We start from the raw sequence: 20,371 nt of genomic DNA on the forward strand, positions 1-20,371 counted from the left end.
TATCATTTTGGCATTTGTGATATTTCAGCTATATGAAAATTTCTGTTTATAATATGGATATGAATATACATTTCAATACCAAAATATAAACTCTAGTCTTCAGGGAGTAAATCAATTTGATATTCATGCAGATTCTTGAAAATTTTAGTAATATGTAGGTGGCAGAGTGATATAAATAGTCCCTTTAAAATATTTTATTTTTTAATCAGTGATTTTATCTTATTTTGCCTAGACGTTTATAGGGTGAAAAGGAGCTATGTGAACTTTAATCTTTCTTGAAGGTAAGAAAGTCAAATTTAGGAACATTAAAATGAGCCATATATTTACAATTAATGTGGTTAATGAATCTTCAAAAGAGCTATGTATAGAAAATTCAAAGAAATGTGTTGTTTGTTCAGACAGAAACAATGCTGAGGAGAAATGGCTAAGACCTTCTCTCCTGCCACCATACTTCCTTCCTATCAGGAAGTCAGTGATCACTACTGCTGTGTGTGTGTGTGTGTGTGTGTGTGTGTGTGTGTGTGTATGGTGGGGGCCCCTCAACTGCAGCTTGGCAGATGGCAGTATTCGTATTTAAGTAATGTTTGGGGTTTTAAAATGCCTGATAGCAGTGGGTAAAAGACAGGTTCTAAGCCTAGAAAAAGGAGGCCAACACCTCTGAGCCAAGTGGAGGTGTGAGATTGGAATTTCCTATGCCTCGGGCTTTAACAAGGCCGAGCTACACTGAGTCTGTACCTGTTTCTCCGCCTGTTTCAGGAGCTTTTGGAATCTCTCGTCCTCCAGCACACCCGGGGGAAGGTCCGTCTCTCCCTGAGCTTTTAGCTCCTCCAGCCTTTGCCGCAAGTCCCTCAGGGCCTGCAGCTCATCATTGAGGCGGCTCTGGTGGGTTAGAGAGGCCTGAAGGTCCAGTTCTAGGTCTAGAGATGTGCGTACCGGGCATTCTTGGGCTGTTCTTCTGAGGACTGGCTGGCAAAGTGTCTGGAGAGTTAGAAAACACAACAAGTCATCCCTGGTGTATGGACAGTCACCACTTCCGCCTGTTTCCTCCCTGTCATGGGCAGGCCTGCTCTTCACTGCTCCCTGGACTGAGTGCCTAACTCGCCAGGTGACTTGCTTTGGCCTTATCATTTATACTCCTGGCACTTTAACTTCCCAGTCAGGTAAACCACTGATTGGTCTTTGCAGATGCCTGGTTTTCTTAGACATCTACGCCATCCTCATGCTGTAATTTCTAAATGGGAATGGCATTCTCATTTCTGTGGAGCTCCCTAAAAGTCATTTAAAAACAATCTTTACACAGTGTTTCAGGATAAACTTCTGTGTGGTTCAAACAGCACTAAAACTAAGTTTATAAATAACCTGTTTTCAGGTCCACTCAACTCATAAATACTTCTGGTTAAAATTTCCCTGAAGTGTGCTACCATCCTTGAAAAGCATGTGCTGCTTCAGAGGGCAGGTGACTTAGAAAGGTGAGAGGAATTTTCACTCAACATGATGAAAATTTAGGAGCTTTGGGTATAAAGTTTGGTTATCGGAAAAATTTACATGTCAGAGTTTCCTACAAATGCTGAGTGATAAGTAATAATAATGGGGCACATCAGCCTTTATACAAAAGAAATATTTTTTACCATCTTCAAGTACTAGCGAGAAGACAGACACAGCTAGTACTCTGCATGTGGTGGCATGAAACCAGAGCACCACGGGAAGAGGGTAATTCCAACTCACCCCTCTAGCCCCCAGCCCCCCTTCCATGTGGGCGCTCCTCACTCACGTGTGCCTTCCTGTCCACGTCACTCCACCCCACTTCTCCCACACCACACACTCCCTACATGCCCCAAAGCTATCATTTTGTTTGCATTCTTACCCAGGTCTCAAGGCCACAGGATCCCCCACCCAACCCTACTCCACAGAGTCTCTGTTAGATTCTGCTGTGGATAAGCTCACTCCCTGTCTTCCCCAGCATACTGTGTACACCTGAGTCTTTCCTTTAGAGTACACTCCTAAGGGTGGCCACCTACGCCCTGATGAGAGGCCAACACATGCAGTACTCCATGCTTAGCAAACAAACATTTTAAGCCAAAAATGACAGCAGTAAACAAGTAACTTTCCTTTAGTATTTCAGCCATTGGGAAGTAAACAGGAATTTCTGAACTACTTGAAGAATCTGGCCTTTTAATTTATTTAAATATTATCTCAGACTTATCCTTAACACAGCCAGAGACTGATGGCCTCAGGAAAACTTGACCTGCGCTAGCCCATTCACATTCATTTTAATTTTTTAAAGACAATTATTTAGGCAAAGCTGTGTGCCTCAAAAAGTAAACAACAACGCTGCTCCTCTGCAGTGTGTCTGCTCCTGAGAGAAGGTAGCAGGTATTGTCCTCCTCCCACAACTGCTCCAGAGCCAGACACGGTGTGGAGATGTGGCAGCACTGTTAGAAATGATGCACTTGGGGCTCGGCTCGCTCTTTCTCCCAAGACACTGAGAACCAATTTCCAGTCTAAATTTTAACAGGCTCCAAATCAGTGATGAATGAATGCTTTCAAGCACATCCTCCCTGGTTCCGTAACTGACCTAACGTCTGCATCTCGGTGTGATCACTCAGGCTTCAGTCAACAGCCTCACAGCATGGAACACTGACACCTGGCAGTTCTGGAATTTATGCTCTGCAATTCCTGAATGTGGATTGGTCCAGGGCAGTGGGATGTGGCTGAGGGAATACATACCCTTTTGACCCGCAAACTGCGCCGTTCAGTGGAGTTTCTCACAAAGAGTGATTTTTTAGCCAAAGTTGAACTGTCACTGTCACTTCGATTTAACTGGTGACAAAAGATTAAAAAAAAAATTACCATATAACAAACAGTGTGGTGGCAGAAATCAGAATGGAGAAGTTTATCCTCTCTGGAAAAGTTCTTAAGTCTTAATCTTCTTAAATAATTTAAGTAACTGCCTTTTGGTAGTAGTTATCAAAGTCACAAGTTAAGGTAATTATACATTTTAAAAAATGAAATGGCCCTTTGTATATTTAGTAAATATTCAATACAAGTGTCCTTAAAGAAAGGTTTACATAAAGTACAGAGCTCAAGGTCCAAGTTAAGACACACACAGAAAGCTTGTGGCTCAGGCAGCACCTGCTTCAGGTCTCTGGTGGATGCTGCCTTCTCAGTGAAGCCCACTCAGAGCCCTGTTGACAATTCCCAGCCCCGTACAGTGTAGATCCCTGTCCAAGACACTTCACTGATTATTCACCATATCCTTTATAGCCTGGCTCATTCACAAGAAAGCTCTTGTTATGGTTTGTGTCTGCATGTCCCCCCCAGATCCTCATGCAGTCATGGGGTGGGCTTCTAGATTTAGGACTGTTTTACGGTCCAATGCTGGGATCATTGGTGTGAATGCTACACCTGCCCCTCGGGCGGGTAGTTTGCACATGTAAGGGAGAGAAAGAGGCTGTTTGCAGTTGCCACTCTTCCCTTGTGCTCTTGCTGCTTTTACTATTTTTGGCCACCATGAACGGTTGTCCTGTGCCATGCGCCACTCTGCCTTGGAGCCAGCCAAGTATGGACTGAAACCTCCATAAACTGTGAGCTAAATAAACATTTCCTCCCTTAATTTTGGGCATCAGGTATTTTGTCTCAGCAGTGAGAGAAAAGTAACCAAGACAGCTCTGCAAAAGCAGGGCTCTGGGTCTCTCTTGTCTGCAAGTTTCTAGCAATGTGCTTAATAAAAATATTTTTGACTTGAATGAATGTTTGTTATTTAAAAAGATTTCTAATCTATTTTATAATGTACTATCAAATCTTACTATAAATCATAAATACTTCTAGGAGTATCATTTGGTAAACTAAAGTAAATCCCACAGTCTTCTTCACAGAACTATGAGGCTGATTCTGGGTCCAGAGGCATTATTAAAGAGATGATTTTTGTTTTCCTAAAATCCAAGTCACAATTTTCAGTTCAATAAGATTAACCCGGCTTGAAGCATATATGATATGCAGCAGAAATAAAATATATCTTAAAAACCACTTTATCTTTCTAAACACAGAAGTTCAAAAATACTTAGCATCTAGCCCTTGAATCTCACTTACTCACCAAATAAATTACACTAGAACCAGTGAGACATTAAATTTGTGGGAAAATAAAAAGAACCCTGAGAGTATGACATCCTTCACAATGTTATGGCACTTCTAGCCATTAGTATTTGTAGTCAGCCTCTGTAGCTCCCAAGGCACAGTGTCTTGTCATTAATGGGCCCTTAACTGGCAGGAAGAGAAGAAACTCAAGGCCTAAGGCTTCATTAGGAGCACTGTCACCTCACCCTGCAGATGTACTGGCTCCGCTCTCCTGGAGAAAATGTTTGGGAGCGCACTATCACGCTGCTCCTTACAAAAGGATGCTGTCGAGAGCTCAGGTTGCTGCGGTCTTTGGGGCGAACTGCCATGCTGTCACTAACTGCTTCATCGGTATTTGTCTCTTTGTCAACCTACAAGGGAAATTGGCAATTTGTCAGGAGCTGATAGGTGCGTGTACATTTATGCTCCCTTCTTCTAAGTAAGAGGGAAACATTTAATGGCAAACACAGTCATTAGCACCAGGGACGCCTGCAGGACAGAGAACAATACTTGTGTAGGGAAAGTGGGGAGAATGGTTTTCTACTGCATTCGTAGGAAGTTACCCGCAGGAGATAGGAGGCAGCTGTTCAACAAAGTTCCCCATAAACAGTGGGATCACCTTTAACAGGTTAGACTTGAAAATGAAGGTTTGGATTTGGAGATATTGTATAAAGAATCCTCTTTGAAAACATATCATCCTTAACCACTGTATTTTCTGATTAGTTTTCTTCCAAATAAATGATAAAAATAATTAAATATAAGAAAATGAAAATATACCACAAAGTTATGGATTTAAATAGAATATATAATTATACATATATAACAACTGTTGTGAAGCTGAGTTTGAATTCTTTCTGAATCACTGGAAATGCAACAAAAATATAACAAATAAAAATGAAAGGGTCTCAAAATACAAACTGTAGGGGCTGGGAATTTAGCTCAGCGGCAAAGCGCCTGTCTGGCAAGGTCGAGGTCGTGAGTTCGATTCCTGGTGCCAGAAGAGAAGACAAAAAAAAAAAAAAAAAAAATACAAACTATAGGCACAGGCAGATGTTCATCTTCTATCTTACAAGTATAACTTGATTCCAGGCCTGCCTTTTGATGAAAGTTTGCTTCTTTGTAAAAGGAAGTTCTCAGTCAGAAAAGATATTTTCTTAGGAATATTGAATTGAAATTTTTTGAACTCCATTACAGACATCCCAAGTGTGCCAGCATCCGCAAAGCTGGAAAAGGACTTTCCCCATCTGGGGATGGTAGTCTCAACACGTCTCTCACTTTGCTAACAAAGCTGCCTGTGTTTTATCACTTGGTTGGCACCTGTGCCTACATCACATCATTTGCCACCTGCCAGAGGAGATTTCAAGCAGAACACCATCTAACCAAAATTAACTTCAGATGTTTACTTTCATTTTGAAATTGAAATAGTTTTGCAACTTGATACAATTAAGTAGTCATGCTATTGTTATTTAATCCAGAAAATACTTTTAAAGTATTTACAATGGTTCTTAGTGAGCATTCCAATAAATGCCTTTCATGATTAGCTTTTGGACCAAAATCCCAATATGAAATTACACCTGAAGGGACAGACTAGTGTCTCCTGAGGCTAAGTGGTGCCTGCGAGGCATCTGTTTTAGGGAGACACAGCTGGATATTCACCAGGGCAGGTATTCCAGTAGGTAACTCTCTTGTATGGTTTCTGGCACACTCATTTTCTTTCCTACACCTGTCTTCATTCATCTCAGGCGAGTTAGCGCATGAATCTAAATCCTCTGTGAAGCTACTGTCTTCTGCCAACTTAACTTCAGCCCCTTTTTCAGCCACAATTTCACCAGAGGCCTCTCTCAGCATTGTTAACCTATAGCGAAATAAAACAAAGCACACTTTAAGCCAAGCAGGCATCCTCCATGAACACTGCAACCTGGCATATCAGCCTGTCATCAAGGACATAAACAATGGACTTACACATATTCAAGCCATTCTTTGACTGGAACTTTTAACTAGCACATAAAAAAGTAAAGTTCTCACTTTATTTTCTGGCGATTTGCAGCAAAATCACCATAATTTGGTACCCAAATTTTAAATTTATGAAATTTACCTAACTTCCAGACAGTAGAATAAACATATCTGAATGCTTCATATAAATTTAATCTTGACATTTAAAAATATGGAAGCTCTATAAAATACTTGCTACTAGTTATTTGTTATCAAATTAATTATATAATAGATGGAGGTTACTCTCAGCTAAGAGTGAATAAAGACACAGTAATTAAAAATACTCATTTCTGAAAAAAATACTCCTTCTTGGCTGTGCTCATAATCTGGCAGAAAGAACCTGCATAAAGGGAGACTCGGTGCCACATGAGCTCCTCCTTCACAAAAGTGGTGCCACGACTCAGATGGCAATACAAGTAGTGCTCCAGAACGGAAGACAGTTTATATAAAATATATAAAGCAGGAATATCAGGATGGTTAGAACATCTCCTGCTTTGCTCAGTTTCACATTCTCAGAATGGAAACATTTTTCCCACTGATATTTGAAGGTTCAGCTTTAATTTTAACTGATGACACACTGGTACTGACAAATTAGTATGTACTAGTTGTTCAATATTTAACCGTGGGATGGACAAAAGGGGGAATCACCAATGACTACCATGACTTATAAACCAAACCAAGTATTGTACTTTGCAAACATGAGAAAGACTTAGTATTTAAAGATACTATGATAAATATAATCACTCTCATATTTATTTGTTCTGCACTGCTCTGATTTTCATTCACTATAACTGACTTTCTATAAGCAATGTCTCTGTATCATTTTATACCACTGTTATAGCTTTTCCTTTCAAATGTCCATGACTGTGTTATTTATGACACACCTTGTCACTCCGAGCTTGTTAAAAGTTTAATATATACATACATATACACAAATGCACAATATGCATATACTATATAGCTATATGCACATGTGCATTAACAGCAGTTGAATCAAACATAACACTATAAATAACTATGTAAAAGTTAATCTGAGTTTCCAGCATATACACTTAAAATGGCAGCATTCACTAAAATTTGTTTTTAGAGAAAACAGGACAAAGCAAGAAAGATAGCTCTTTAGATAGGTAGATGGGTGAACGTGGCCATCGTTTTTTAAAGCAGAGGGTACAGATACAGAGAAGGAAACAGGAATTAAAGGCAACAGTAGTAACAGATAGAGAAATGGCTATTGAGAAAATATCTCCCAAATATTTGCTTTGTCTTACCATAGCCTAAATGGCACTCCTGGTATTTAAAGTACAAATCAAAATCCAGCTTTTAATTTATCTGACTGTATAATAAGCCACCACCACTGTCTGTCAAAACATAGTACACGCTTAAAAAAAGAGTTTTGAAAATAGTGCTAAAAATTTACTAAAGCAAGCCAAGCCTGGTGACACAGGCCTATAATTCCAGTACTCTGGAAGGCTGAGGCATTTCGATCTCAAGTTTGAACTCAGCCCAGGCAACTTAGTGACTTAGTGAGATATCACCTTAAAACAAAAAAATGAACTGAGGATGTAGCACAGTGCAAAGGCTCTAGGTTTAATCTCAGTACAGAAAAAGAAAATCAAATCCTCGAAGAAGAATAAAAATGTGGCTAATGTGTTAACTTTGCCCACAGTCTTCACCACCTCCTTTAACCAAGGAGAGTTTCTCTAGCCATAGCTGCCTAAAGCCACACTGTTTTCCATAATTCCAGAATAAGACATGAACTTAGAAAGGTTTCCCTGGTAGTATCCTAAAAGAAGCCAAAGCCTCCTCAGAGGGCTGCCACTACAAAAGGAAAATGACTGTTCTACCAGTCTCCTTCTAGACCCTGATGCTCTTCTTCTGGCTCCGGTTCTTCCTCTTCTTCTTGTGCTAATTCTTGTTCAACAGCTAACAGCTCAGCCGATGTTCTCGCAAGCAAGGCTGACACTGCATCCTGGAGAATGTAAAACATAAGGCAATTAACATTACACACGCCAAGAAATGATTTAAAACTTAGCAGATGCAGACTTATACTTCCAGCTGTGAAGAAGCAGCTTGTACCAGACCCAACTCTTCTGCTGAGAACAAAAACGAAAGCTGAATAAAATGAAACAGAAAACAAATCTCCTAGTGCCTGGCCTGGTGGTGCATGCCTTGGGAGGCTGAGGCAGGAGGATCACTGTGAGTTCGAGACCAGCCTAGGCTATAAAGTGAATTCAAGGCCAGCTTGAACTGCATAGTGAGTGAAGCCCTGTCTCCAAAAGACAAAAACCAAAACAAAACAGAACAACCCACAAAACCCAAACAAAACAACAATAACAACAACAAAAAAATCTCCTAAGTATTTTAAAACAGTGAAAAGTAACAAAGGCTATCAGGACTAGAGGGCCAAGATTCCAAGGAGAAGAGAAATACAAAAAGGTTAAATGACTTTAACTGTATTACAGACCTGTGCCACAAGGCCTGGTTTGCTTTAAGTAATTTTTAAACACTATTTTCTAAGCTCTTTTAAAGTGTGAACTATCAAGTCTGAAAGATAATGGTAGCATATTATAGAGTCACTGCCACTCTTTCCCCTTGAGGGTGTCTGTCTGGTCTAGGTGTGAGATGTTCAGGCCAGCAGACTGGCTGCCTGGAACTGTGAGAGCAGGATCGGGAGGACAGCCAAGGCAGGCAGCACACCCATGATCACTGAAAACGAACTCACGGTAAGCCAAATATTATCCCTCATACTCCTGCCAAGGCATTTTTCATTCCTAAGCTATATATGTGTGCAGAGCGAGAAGCTGAAAAACAAAAGCAAAGACCAACGGATAAAATAATAAGCAGATATTTCAGTTGTCCAAAGGAACCCATGGAGAAGAAAATTAGAATTCAGATGGCCTGGGTGATTTGGATAATCTTCCCAGATTGTATTTTGCCTTCTAGAAGAGTATTAAATCCTCTCTGGAAGATATATCAGCAAGAGCCTCCACAGTCCCTCGAACACAATAACCAGCATTCCATTAGGACCTAATGACTGAAAGCCAAAAGAAACAATAGACAAAACAGGCAGACCCACAGCTGATATGCACACTGCAGGTATTTAAATAAGGAATTCAAATTTTTATAATTCATGAAATGGCAGATAATTTCATTACATAAACCTAAAGAAAACTTTACTAGCATATTAGAATGAAGTTGCTGAAAATAAAAGAGAGAAAACCTTACACAGTGAAAGAAAAAAGAATATATTACTTTGTAAGTATCAAAAGTCATCCTGTTCTCCAACAGCTCAACACAATCAATGGAAGTCAAATGACACAATATGTTATCTGTGACATGTTCAAAGAAATAACTTTCTACCCAGAATTCTCAATACGTGGCAAAAACTGTCCTTCATAAATGAGGCTGAAATAGACAACAACAGACCTGTAGAAAGAGAAATATTAAAGGAAATTCTTCAGGTAGAAGGAAAATGACACACATGCAAGTACAATAATGCAAAGGGTAATAAAAACACACTAGCAGGGGCAAAAAGCTAGAAAAATCTAACTGAATATTGATTATAATAAAATAATAATGTTTTATGGGACTCATATGTCACTACAATATATAACAATACAAAGAAGGAAGCGAGTGAGTAAGTGGAGTTAAAGTCTTTTAAAACCCTTAAACTGTCTGAGAAAAGTAAAGATATTAACTGAAGGTAACTCCTAATAACTTAAGATTTTATGCTGGGAAACAACAAGAGGTGGAAGGCTATGTCGTAGCTCCCTCTTACCTAAAGTTTTGCTTTCCATGCTTTCAGGTACCCACAATGAACCACAGCCCCAAAATTTTAAATGGAATATTCCAGAAATAAACAACTGATAAGTTTTAAATTGAACAGCATTCTAGTATGATTAAATCTCTAACTTTTCCTCTGGGTCCTACCTGGGAAATGAGTCATCTCCTGTCCAGTGTATCCATACTGTATATACTACCTGTTCACTAGTCACTTAATAGCTACCTCAGTTATCAAAATGACTGTTGTATCATAGCATTGTGCTCAAGAACCCTTAATTTAGTTAATAATGGGCCTAAAGTGCATGGGTAGTGATGCTGGCAATACAGATATGCTGAAGGAAGCTATAAAGCACTTTAAGGGAAAAGGTGAAAGTTCACAATAAAGAAAAAGAATCATATGGAGAGTTGTTAACATCTATGGTAAAAACAATTATTTCAAACCTGTGAAATTGTGAAGAAGGAAAAAGACATTCATGCTAGTTTTGCTGCCATACTGTAAACTGCAAAAATTATAGTCACAGTGTACGATAGTTAAGGTAGAAAAGGCATTGAATTTGTGCATATATATACATATATATACATATATATATATGAAAAATATAGTATATATATGCTTCAGTACTACAGTTTCAGGTATTCACTGAAGATCTTTGAATGCATCTCTCATAGATCTGTGGGTCCTACTGTATGATTTAATAGAAAAGAAAAACTTCTGAAAGAAACAATTCAGAAGAAGGAGAACAATAACAAAGATAGGACTAAAAGAAAATAAATGGTAAAATGATAGATTAAAATTTAATTTTCTTTTTTTTTTTTTTTTTGGTTTTTCTCCGGTACCAGGAACCGAACTCAGGAACTTGCGCTTGCCAGGCAGGCGCTTTGCCGCTGAGCTAAATCCCCAGCCCCGATAGGTTAAAATTTAAATGTATTGATAATAACATTAAATGCAAATGAGCTAAATATTTCAATTAAATGATGGAGACTTTAAGGCTGGATAATAAACCATTACCAACGATATATTGTTTACAAGAGGAACACTTTTACTACAAGAACTCAGAAAGCTTGAAAGTAAAAGAATGGAAAAACAGAAGCTATGCAGAAACTGATTTAAAATAACATGCTTATATACCTTACTAAACCAAAGTAGATTTAAACAATAGTTATTACTGGAGATAGAGACATTTCATAATAATAAAATGTTCAGTTGAATAGAGAGAACACAATGCTAAATTTATATTTATATAATAACACAGATTCAAAAAGTAAAAACTACCAAAACTACAAGTAGAAATATACTTATGTGCCATTGTAAGTTAGTGAGATTTAAACATACTGAGCAATAACTAATAAAATAAGCAGACTGAAAAACTAGTAGATGTAGAAAATTTGAAAAACAACATTAAGAAACTTGACATAAAGAATATACATTCTTTTCAAGAATAATGGAATGTTTACCAAAAACATATCTCATGCTAAGCTACAAAACAAGACCCAGTATTCTATACAATTACATAGTATGCACTCTCTGTTCTCTGAAAACCATGAAATAAAGGTAGAAATCAGTGCTAAAAGAGAAGCAGAAGAAAAAGAAGCAAAAGGATGCAACTGTTTGGAAATTAAATAAGAGCACTTAAAAAAACCTAATGGTTTATAAAAAAGCATCAATACTTTCAACATCAACTGTTTTTTGGTGTACAAAATCTAAACAATAATAACAGAAATAAATTCCTATGTGAACTTCAATGTAAATACCAATAGGACGCTATAACAAAAATAATTTTTACTTCAATGATCACACCTAAGGCAGTATAAAATGTTTTTAACTCAAGCACAATTTCATGTCCCATCACACTATGAAAAACTGCCAAAGCTGTGTTCAAAGAGAAATTTTTTAGTCTCAAATGCATATATTGAAAAAAAAAAAAATGCAGGAAAATCTAAGCATCTATCTCAAGAAGCAGAAAAGAACAGAAATTAACCCAAAGAAAACAGAAGCAAAGAAGCAGTAAAAAATAGGAATTGGCAAAATAGTAAACAAATATATGTATCTATGTATAAAAGAGAAAAATAAACAAGGCCAAATGTTAGTTCTTGGAGGGAGCAGGAGAGAAGGGAAAGGCAATATATAAAAAGAAACAAGCTGTGATATGTATGTAACTATTCCCCAAAATGACTGCAAACTGCATGAACTACAAACATGTACTAATAAAATAAAAAACTGGATAAGTACCTGGTAAGACTGGGAAAAAATTACCAATATGAGGAATGAAACAGAATACAGTGAAATTCTTGCATATGTAAAAAGATAATAAAGGGATATTATGAATAACTTTATGCTAAGATTTTGATTAAATGGACAAGGCTGGGGGTGTAACTGGTATACTTAATGCCCCAGGCATCCATTGTAACTCAAAACAGTAGATTTTGTATGGTGCAAGTAACGTACCATCTTCAGAGAATTCAGAAAATAGTCATTCAAAATATTTTTGAAGGCCTACTTCTCTTGTAGAACCCTGGTTCAGAAAAGCCTCTTACCAAAAAGAAACTATAGGCTTGGCTAATGAATTATCTTGGGCATTTTCCCAAACATTTAAAGAAGACAATGCTCATTTTACAAAAACTTTCACAGACATTAAAAAGGAGAAATACTTTCCAACATTTGAAGCCAACAAGAAACCCACATGCTAAAAATTAACAATGATATCACAAGAAAATTAAAAAGACTAATCTCTCATGTACATAAGTGAAAAGAGCCTGAATAAAAACTAATCAAATCTAGCAATATATATTAAAAAATATACCATGAAGTCTGTTTTATTACAAGAAACCAAGGGCAGTTTAACACTGAAAAGCTGGTCAATGTATAGCTTATCTCATTAAGAGAAGGAAAGAAAATAACTGCACGTTTAAAAATATGTATTAGTGCCTATTAAAATGCAGTACTTGGTTTCAATGCAGTAATTTCACACATGCATACATTTAGATCATGTCATACACCCTATTATCATCCCATATACCCTTTTCCATCTCTTGTATAATAACAGTCTCTGTTCTATTTTGATATCTTTTTTAGATTCCACATATTAGGGAAAACATACTTGTCTTTCTAAGTCTGACTTATTACATTTAACATGATGATCTCCAGTTTTTATCCATTATCCTGCACGTGACATAATTTCATTCTTTTTAATAGTTGAGTAGTATTCCAGTGTGTGTGTGTGTGTGTGTGTGTGTGTGTGTGTGAGAGAGAGAGAGAGAGAGAGAGAGAGAGAGAGAGAGAGAGAGTATGTGTGGAGTAGTACTCCACTGTCTGTTAATAAGCAGTGAGACTAGCTCCAAGCTTGGCTAGTATAAATCCTGTGCTTCAGTAAACATAGATGTTCAGGCATGCCTGCAGTATTCTGATTTTAATTCTTTCAGGTATTTATCAAAAGGTGGTATAACAGGGCATATGATAATTCTACTCTTAGATTTTTGAGGAACTTTCACACTGATTTCCATAGTGGCTGTACTAATTTACATTCCCACCAGCAGTATAGAATGTGGGCTTCTTTCCCCCCACATTCTTATCAACAGTTATTATATTTTGTATTTCTGATGATAGGCATTTTGACTTGGGTGAGATGGAGTTTCAATGTAGTACTGATTTGCATTTCCTCAATGGCAAAATTTGTTGAATATTTTTTCATATATTTATTGGTCATTTGTACTTCTTTTGAGAAGTGTCTGTTCAAATCATTTGTCCAGGGGCTGGGGATTTAGCTCAGCGGCAAAGCGCCTGCCTGGCAAGCGCAAGGTCGTGAGTTCGGTTTTCGGTACTGGAGAAAAACCAAAAAAAAACAACAAAAAAAAACCCAAATCATTTGTCCATTTATTGCCTGGGCTATTTGATTTCTTGGTAAGCTTTAAAAGTTTTTTTTTATGTTCTAGATCAGTGATGGCAAACCTTTTAGAGCTTTCAATGATAACTAACAGCTGGTGGTGGCATATGTGCCACAGGTTGGCCACCACTGTTCCAGATTTTAATTCTCTGTTGGAAAAGCAGCTGGAAGAGATGTTCTCCCATCCTGTAACTTGTGTTTTCGCTCTGTTGGTTGTTGTGCAAAACTTTTTAAAGTTGATGTACTCCCATTTGTTGATTCCTTTTACTATTTCCTATGCTTTTGTAGTCCTACTCAGGCAGTCTTGGTGCCTATGACTTCTAGTTTCTTTTCTTTTATCAATTTCAAAGTCTTAAACCTAGGTCTATAAAATACTGTAACAAAGGGAGATAACTAACTTGTAGAACACACCCACACATAACAATCACTTAAATTCTGATAAAGGTGATAGCACAGCATAACTGGGAAAGAAGTCTTTCAATAAATGATGCTGGATCAATCAACTACTATAAGGATAAAAAAGAATATTGACCCTTACCTCATACCTTATGCAAAAATTAATTTCAAATGGATTGCAGATCTAAGTGGAAAAAAAAATAAAATAAAGCCTTTATATGACAACACAGGTAAACACCTTCATGACCTAGGTAGAGGCAAATAGTTCTTAACCAGGAAAGGAAAAGCATTAAGCATAGAGGGACAAATTAGCAAAGATGACATCATTAAAACTATTTCTACTCACTATAAGATAACATTAGGAAAAAGTAAAATTAAGCCACAAAATATTCCTATGATTAAAAAATTCTACCAAACTTTAAAAAATATAATAAAAAATAGATTAAATCTTGAATAGACATTTGACAAAAGATGATATCCACTTAGCAATTAAACATATTATGAGCAGGGAAATGCAAATTAAGAATGAAGTTAGTGCTAACACATCTATCCAAATAGCTAAAGTGAAAGAAGATAGACAGTGTTTTTACCCAAAGGTATGCAAAAGAATGTTAATAGAAGCACTACTCACAATAACCTTCAAATTAGTAAAAACTCAAGTATTCATCAATTATACAATAAAATATTACCCAGCAATGAGCATGAATGAACCATAATTACAGTCTAAGATAGAAGACTCACACAAAAATAGTATCAAGTACAAGATTTCAGTCATAAAAGAATATACACTGAATAATTCCATTATATAAAATTCAAAGACAGACAAAACTAAGGTGACAGAAGTCAGAAAACAGACAGTGTTTAGGCGAGGCTGGTATTGATGGGGATAGGGCACAAGGGAGATTCTAGAGTGATGGTAATATACTTAATTTTGACCTGGATAGTATATATATGGATGTGTTTGCTTTGTGATAATTCACCAGACTATTTACATAGGCTCTATGTACTTTGTTATAAATCTTTCTGTATCAGTGACTTTCCCATTCTCAGACAAAACACCCCATATCCACAACTTAAAGAAAGAGATTTATTTTGGCTCACAGTTTTAGAAGGTCAGTCCATTGTTAGATGGCTCCAAGGAAGAAACAGCATGGTGAAAAGTCATAGTAGAGGAAAACTGCTCATTCCATGGTGGGCAGGAAGCAGAGATAGTGAGAGAGGGGAGGAGCCTAGGAGAAGAATACACTGTTCTAGTTCACACTTCCAGTGACTATGCCCTCTTCTGACAAGGCTCCACCTCTAAACACCACAGCCAGCTATGAAGTCCCCAATGGACTAACCCACTCATAGGTATACCACCCTCATCATCCAATCACCTTCCAAAAGCCCCATCTTGGAAAAGGAAACTTTTCAAAGATATTTGAAATTTGGCCCCCAAAAGAATCACATCTATCTCATTATGAAAAATGCATTTAGTCTATCTTTAAGAGTTATCAAAGTGTTAACAGTTCCAGTATTGCTGAAAAGGCCAAATCTAAACTCTTCTCTGAGAATCAAGGAAAACTCTTATCTGTGAGCCTCCATTAAAAAAAATTAAATACTTCCAACATACAGTGACACAGAGTGAACATTTCCACGCCAACAGGGGAACAGAAAGCAATGGGATTAAAGCAAGTCCAAAATCCAGCAGCTCAAACATTAAATCCTGTATATCTATTTCTAGTACCAGTGGTGGGTTGTGGTGATATGTGAACTCCAAAGGGCTTGAGCAACACTGCCTCTATGGCAGTGACAGCAAACCTTTTAGAGGTGAGCACCAAAAATGCAACCTAAAATCCACATATTTACTGCAAAGTGCCAATGCTACAATTAAACCTGAATACTGCGGTTTTAGTTTAAAAAAAAAAAACTCATACATTAACATCTTTTGTCTTAAAAGAAAAAAACAAATACCATGTGTGCCATAGGTTTATCAACACTGCCCTTTGGCATTGCTGGTTGTGACACAAATGGCTTCTCTCTTCAGCTGGCTCAATTCACCACCTACAGTTTTCATCAGCAGCCATTTAATGTTTATGGCATCTCCAACTTCCTGGGGCCTCCACTGCACCCTTGGCTTCATCATCAGATCTTCATGCATTATCCTCTCAGGGGCACCTGGCTTCTTAGGCCCACTTTTGAAATCTGGGTGGAAGCCTCTATAACCCCTAACTCTTATATTCTCAATACCTGTAAAACCAACACCATGTGGATAATGCCAAGGTTTGGTGCCAGCAGTAGCAGTAGCCAGGCCCTATGAACCATGGATGTAGCCTGAGGGCCTAAATGGTTGAAGAGGCAAAATAAATCCTGGGGAACTAATTTCCTAGGAGGCTTTTTTCAAGAAAGGGGTCCCATTTTTGTACCACTGAGTTTGCAGTGGGTGTACTCTTATTGATTCCTGAGATGCCCTCAAGGTAACTTTCCTCTTATACAAAGTACTTGGTTTCCTTTTAATGCTGCTAATGTCTTTAGTGGCTATAACTCCTTTGGCCTCAACTTTATACATGGTTCCTTCTGGGCCAAAATATAAACTTTTCTAATTTTTATGGTCTGAATTTAGTCCCTGATTCTTACCATAAATCTGGCGAAAAGCAGCCAGCAGTACCCATGCCATGCCTGAATTTTGAGGTGTTTTAAAATTTCCTCTACAAGATTAATAAATCCACTGCCCTTAATCTCAGTCTCCTGCAAAGACAAGTTTTCTGTCAGAGTGTAATATACATGGCATCTGTACCAAATACCAATGGAATTCTTGTTCCCAAATGAAACCTCCTGAGCCTGGGTTTTATTTCCTACATTTCTATCGGTACTCTGGTAGTCTATGCTCTGACCAGAATGCAGGTCTAGCCTGCAATTGAAACCTTTCCAAACTCCTTCCACAAACCAGATCTAAAGGGTTCTGAACCACATGGTCAGGTTCAGTCATAATAATGACCCCACTCCTGACACCAATTTTCTATATTACTTACTTCCTCAGAGCTGGGATAAAAATATCTGATACCCACAATTTAAAGAAGGAGAGGTTTATTTTGGTATAGTTTCAGATGTTCAATCCACAAGGTTGACTCCAAGGCAGAAATAGCATAATGAAAAGAGATGATAGAGGAAAGCTGCTCATACCATATTGGTCAGGAAGGAGAGCAAGTGAGAAGAGGAGAGAGAAGTGAGAAGCATTCCAGGTCATGCTTCCAGTGACCTTCCTCTTCCAAATGGGCCCTACCTCTGAAGAGCATAGTCAGTTACAAACTCATTCCTGGACTAATCCATTGATCAGTATAGCATGGATCCCTCATGATCCAATCACCTTTCAAAATCCCTACCTCTGAACATGAGGCTTTGGGGGACATTTGAAATCTAAACCAGAATACTCTCCATCATTCCTCTCTACAAAAGAAACACATTAGAGTGAGATTAGTTAGTATAAAAAGTTTAAGATAAATGTATTATATAACAACACTACAAAATAGACCTAAGAAGCAACTACAGAATACTTCACCTTGATGACCACAAAATATATAACACTGTTTTTCTTTTTTGTTTTGGTTTTTCTCCGGTACCAGGAACCGAACTCACGACCTTATGCTTGCCAGGTAGGTGCTTTGCTGCTGAGCTAAATCCCCAGCCCCCACTGTTTTTCTTTTTATTTATTTATTTATTTTGTACTGAGAATTGAACTCAGGACCTTGTGCTTGCCAGGCAGGTGTTTGGGCCATAAAGCTATACCCCCAGCCCTACACTATTTTTCTGGAGTACATATAAACAGTGTCTAGCATATAGTGTCTAGCATATAAAACTAGTTTCAATTAGTTTAAAAGGGCTTACATCATACCAAGTACATTTTCTAGTCATACTGAAAAGAAATTAAAACTCATTAACAAGAGAAAATATAAGAAATCAATAAATGTATGGAAAGCAACATTCCAAAATAACCAAATGATCAAAGAATAAATCTTGAGAAAAAATTAGAAAACATTTTGAGGTGAGAGAAAATCAATATATATCACACCCAAACTTACAGGTTACTGCTAAAGCACCTACGTGAATAAAGGGGGATGGGAATATAACTTAGTAGTAGAGTATGTGCTTAGCATATGCAAGACTCTCCTGAGTTTGATGGCCAGCTCCACATAGGCACATCCAATTACTTATGCTTTTATAGTCAGGCAGAGTGGCAGACATCTGTAATCTCAACACTTGTGAGGCTGAGACAGAACATCTGTAATCTCAACACTTGTGATGGCAGAGACAGAAGGATTCAAGGTCAGCCTAGGCAACTTAAGTGAAACCATGTCTCAAAATTTACAAGGGGTTAGACACAGCTCAGTGGTGGAGTACTTACCTAGCATGCAAAATGATCTGGGTTTAATCCCCAGTAGTGGAGGGAAGAAAGAAAAAGAAGAAGATGTCAAAACAATAACCTAACCTTCTACCTAAAGAAAATGTAAAGAGAAGAATAAGGACAATCAGAAGAAAAGAAATAGGAAAGACTGGAATGGAAATTTATGAAATAAAAAACAGAAAAATACTAGGAAAAAAAAAAAAGCCAAAGTTGGTCCTTTGACAAGAGCTAAAAATGTAACAAACCTTTACGTGGGCTGATCAAGAAGAACAGAGATAAAGCTTGCATTAGTAACACTCAGAAAGAGGAATTCACTATTTGCCTTGCTGATTTAAAACCAATTAAGTGAAAATACTGCAAACAATTATATATACTAACAAATAAGATAATCTAGCTGAACTGGATAAATTCCTAAAAAGAGAAGGACTGAAACTGACTCAACAAAATTCTAAGATACTTAGAATAAGTACAGAGATTTTTTTTGTAAACAAAAAACTCCCCCAAAGGAAAGCCTAGCTTAGATTATTTCACTGGTGAATTCTACCAAACATTTGAAGAACATCAATTTTTCCGAAAATCCTCCAAAGACAGGACAGGAGGAAACACTTCCTAAGTCATGCATGAAACCAGAATCACTTTAACTTCACAACCAGACAAAGCAAGTGTGGTGGTACATGCCTGTGATCTTAATGCTTGGAAGGTTGAGGCAGAAGGATCGTAAGTATGAGGCCAGTCTAGGGTGTAGTAGCAAATTTAAAGCTAGTTTAGATTTTACAGTGAGACCCTGATTCAAGAAAAACAAAGCCAACTAAACAAAAACCAGACAACATCATCATTTGAAAAAGAAACTATAAATATAGTCATAAAAGTCCTCAGTGATACCTGGAATTCAATTAATAGATTATATCAATTCATTGGAAGACAAGAATCACATGACCATATTAATAGATGTAGAAAAGGCATTTGACAAATCTAACGCCTGCTATTGATAAAAAATCCTCAATAAATGAGAAAAAGATGTCCTCACTAATCTAATAATGGGTATTTATGAAAAATCCACAGCGAAAAAAATACTTAATTAGTGAAAGTTTCCTCTCTAAAATCAGGAACAAGTCAAAGTTGTCTTTTTCCACCTTCTCCCTCAATACTGTATTGGAAGTTCTAGGCAAGACAAATAAGCAAGAAAAGAATTAAAATGTACACAATAGAGAAGGAAGAAGTAAAAGTGCCTCTATTTGCAGAAAATATGACCTGATATATAGGAAAGCCCGAAGAATTCACTTGAAAACTATTAGAACTAATAAATGAGTTCAGCAAGGTTATGGAATACAAGTAGACAAAAATCAATTATCCAATGAGTGATATGAAAATATAACAACAATTTTATTCATAATAGTATCAAAAGAATAAAAATACTCGAAATAAATTTAATAAAAGCAGTGCAAACTTGAGCTCTAACAACTATAAAACATTGTTGAAAGAAATGAGATAAATAAAAGTAAAGATATTCCATATTCATGGATCAGAAGTCTTAAAACTATTAAGATGACACTATTCTCAAAGTGACCTACATAGTCAGTACTAACTATATCAAAATCCTAACTCTTTATTTGGGGAGAAGGAGAATTAAAATTTATGTGCAAAGGCAAGGGATCCTGAATAGCCAAAACTTTTTTTGTTTTAAACACAGCCTTGCTATATATATTGCCCAGGCTGGCCTTAAAGGCCTAAGCAGTCTCAGCCTCCCAAGTAGCTGTAAATACAGGCATGTGTCACTCTGTCCAGCTCAAAATAATCTTGAAAATGGAAAACAAGATTGGAAGAC

The 20,371-nt window shown here is 37.3% G+C and overlaps 1 protein-coding gene across 1 annotated transcript in view; it reads right to left on the reverse strand.

Moving 5' to 3' along the window:
* Wwc2 (WW and C2 domain containing 2) overlaps nt 1–20,371 on the reverse strand; it is a 119,812-nt gene that overhangs the window by 25,567 nt on the left and 73,874 nt on the right. Inside the window, exons 16-20 of the mRNA XM_013513141.1 lie at nt 7,950–8,074; nt 5,770–5,968; nt 4,320–4,484; nt 2,728–2,820; nt 736–978 (exon numbers count right to left, since the gene is read on the reverse strand). Of these exons, the coding sequence (XP_013368595.1) occupies nt 736–978; nt 2,728–2,820; nt 4,320–4,484; nt 5,770–5,968; nt 7,950–8,074 (825 nt within the window). The remainder of the gene's footprint in view (nt 1–735; nt 979–2,727; nt 2,821–4,319; nt 4,485–5,769; nt 5,969–7,949; nt 8,075–20,371) is intronic.

Source organism: Chinchilla lanigera, unplaced genomic scaffold, assembly GCF_000276665.1.
Source record: "Chinchilla lanigera isolate Chin_1 unplaced genomic scaffold, ChiLan1.0 scaffold00002, whole genome shotgun sequence".
NCBI classification, from domain to species: Eukaryota; Metazoa; Chordata; class Mammalia; order Rodentia; family Chinchillidae; genus Chinchilla; species Chinchilla lanigera.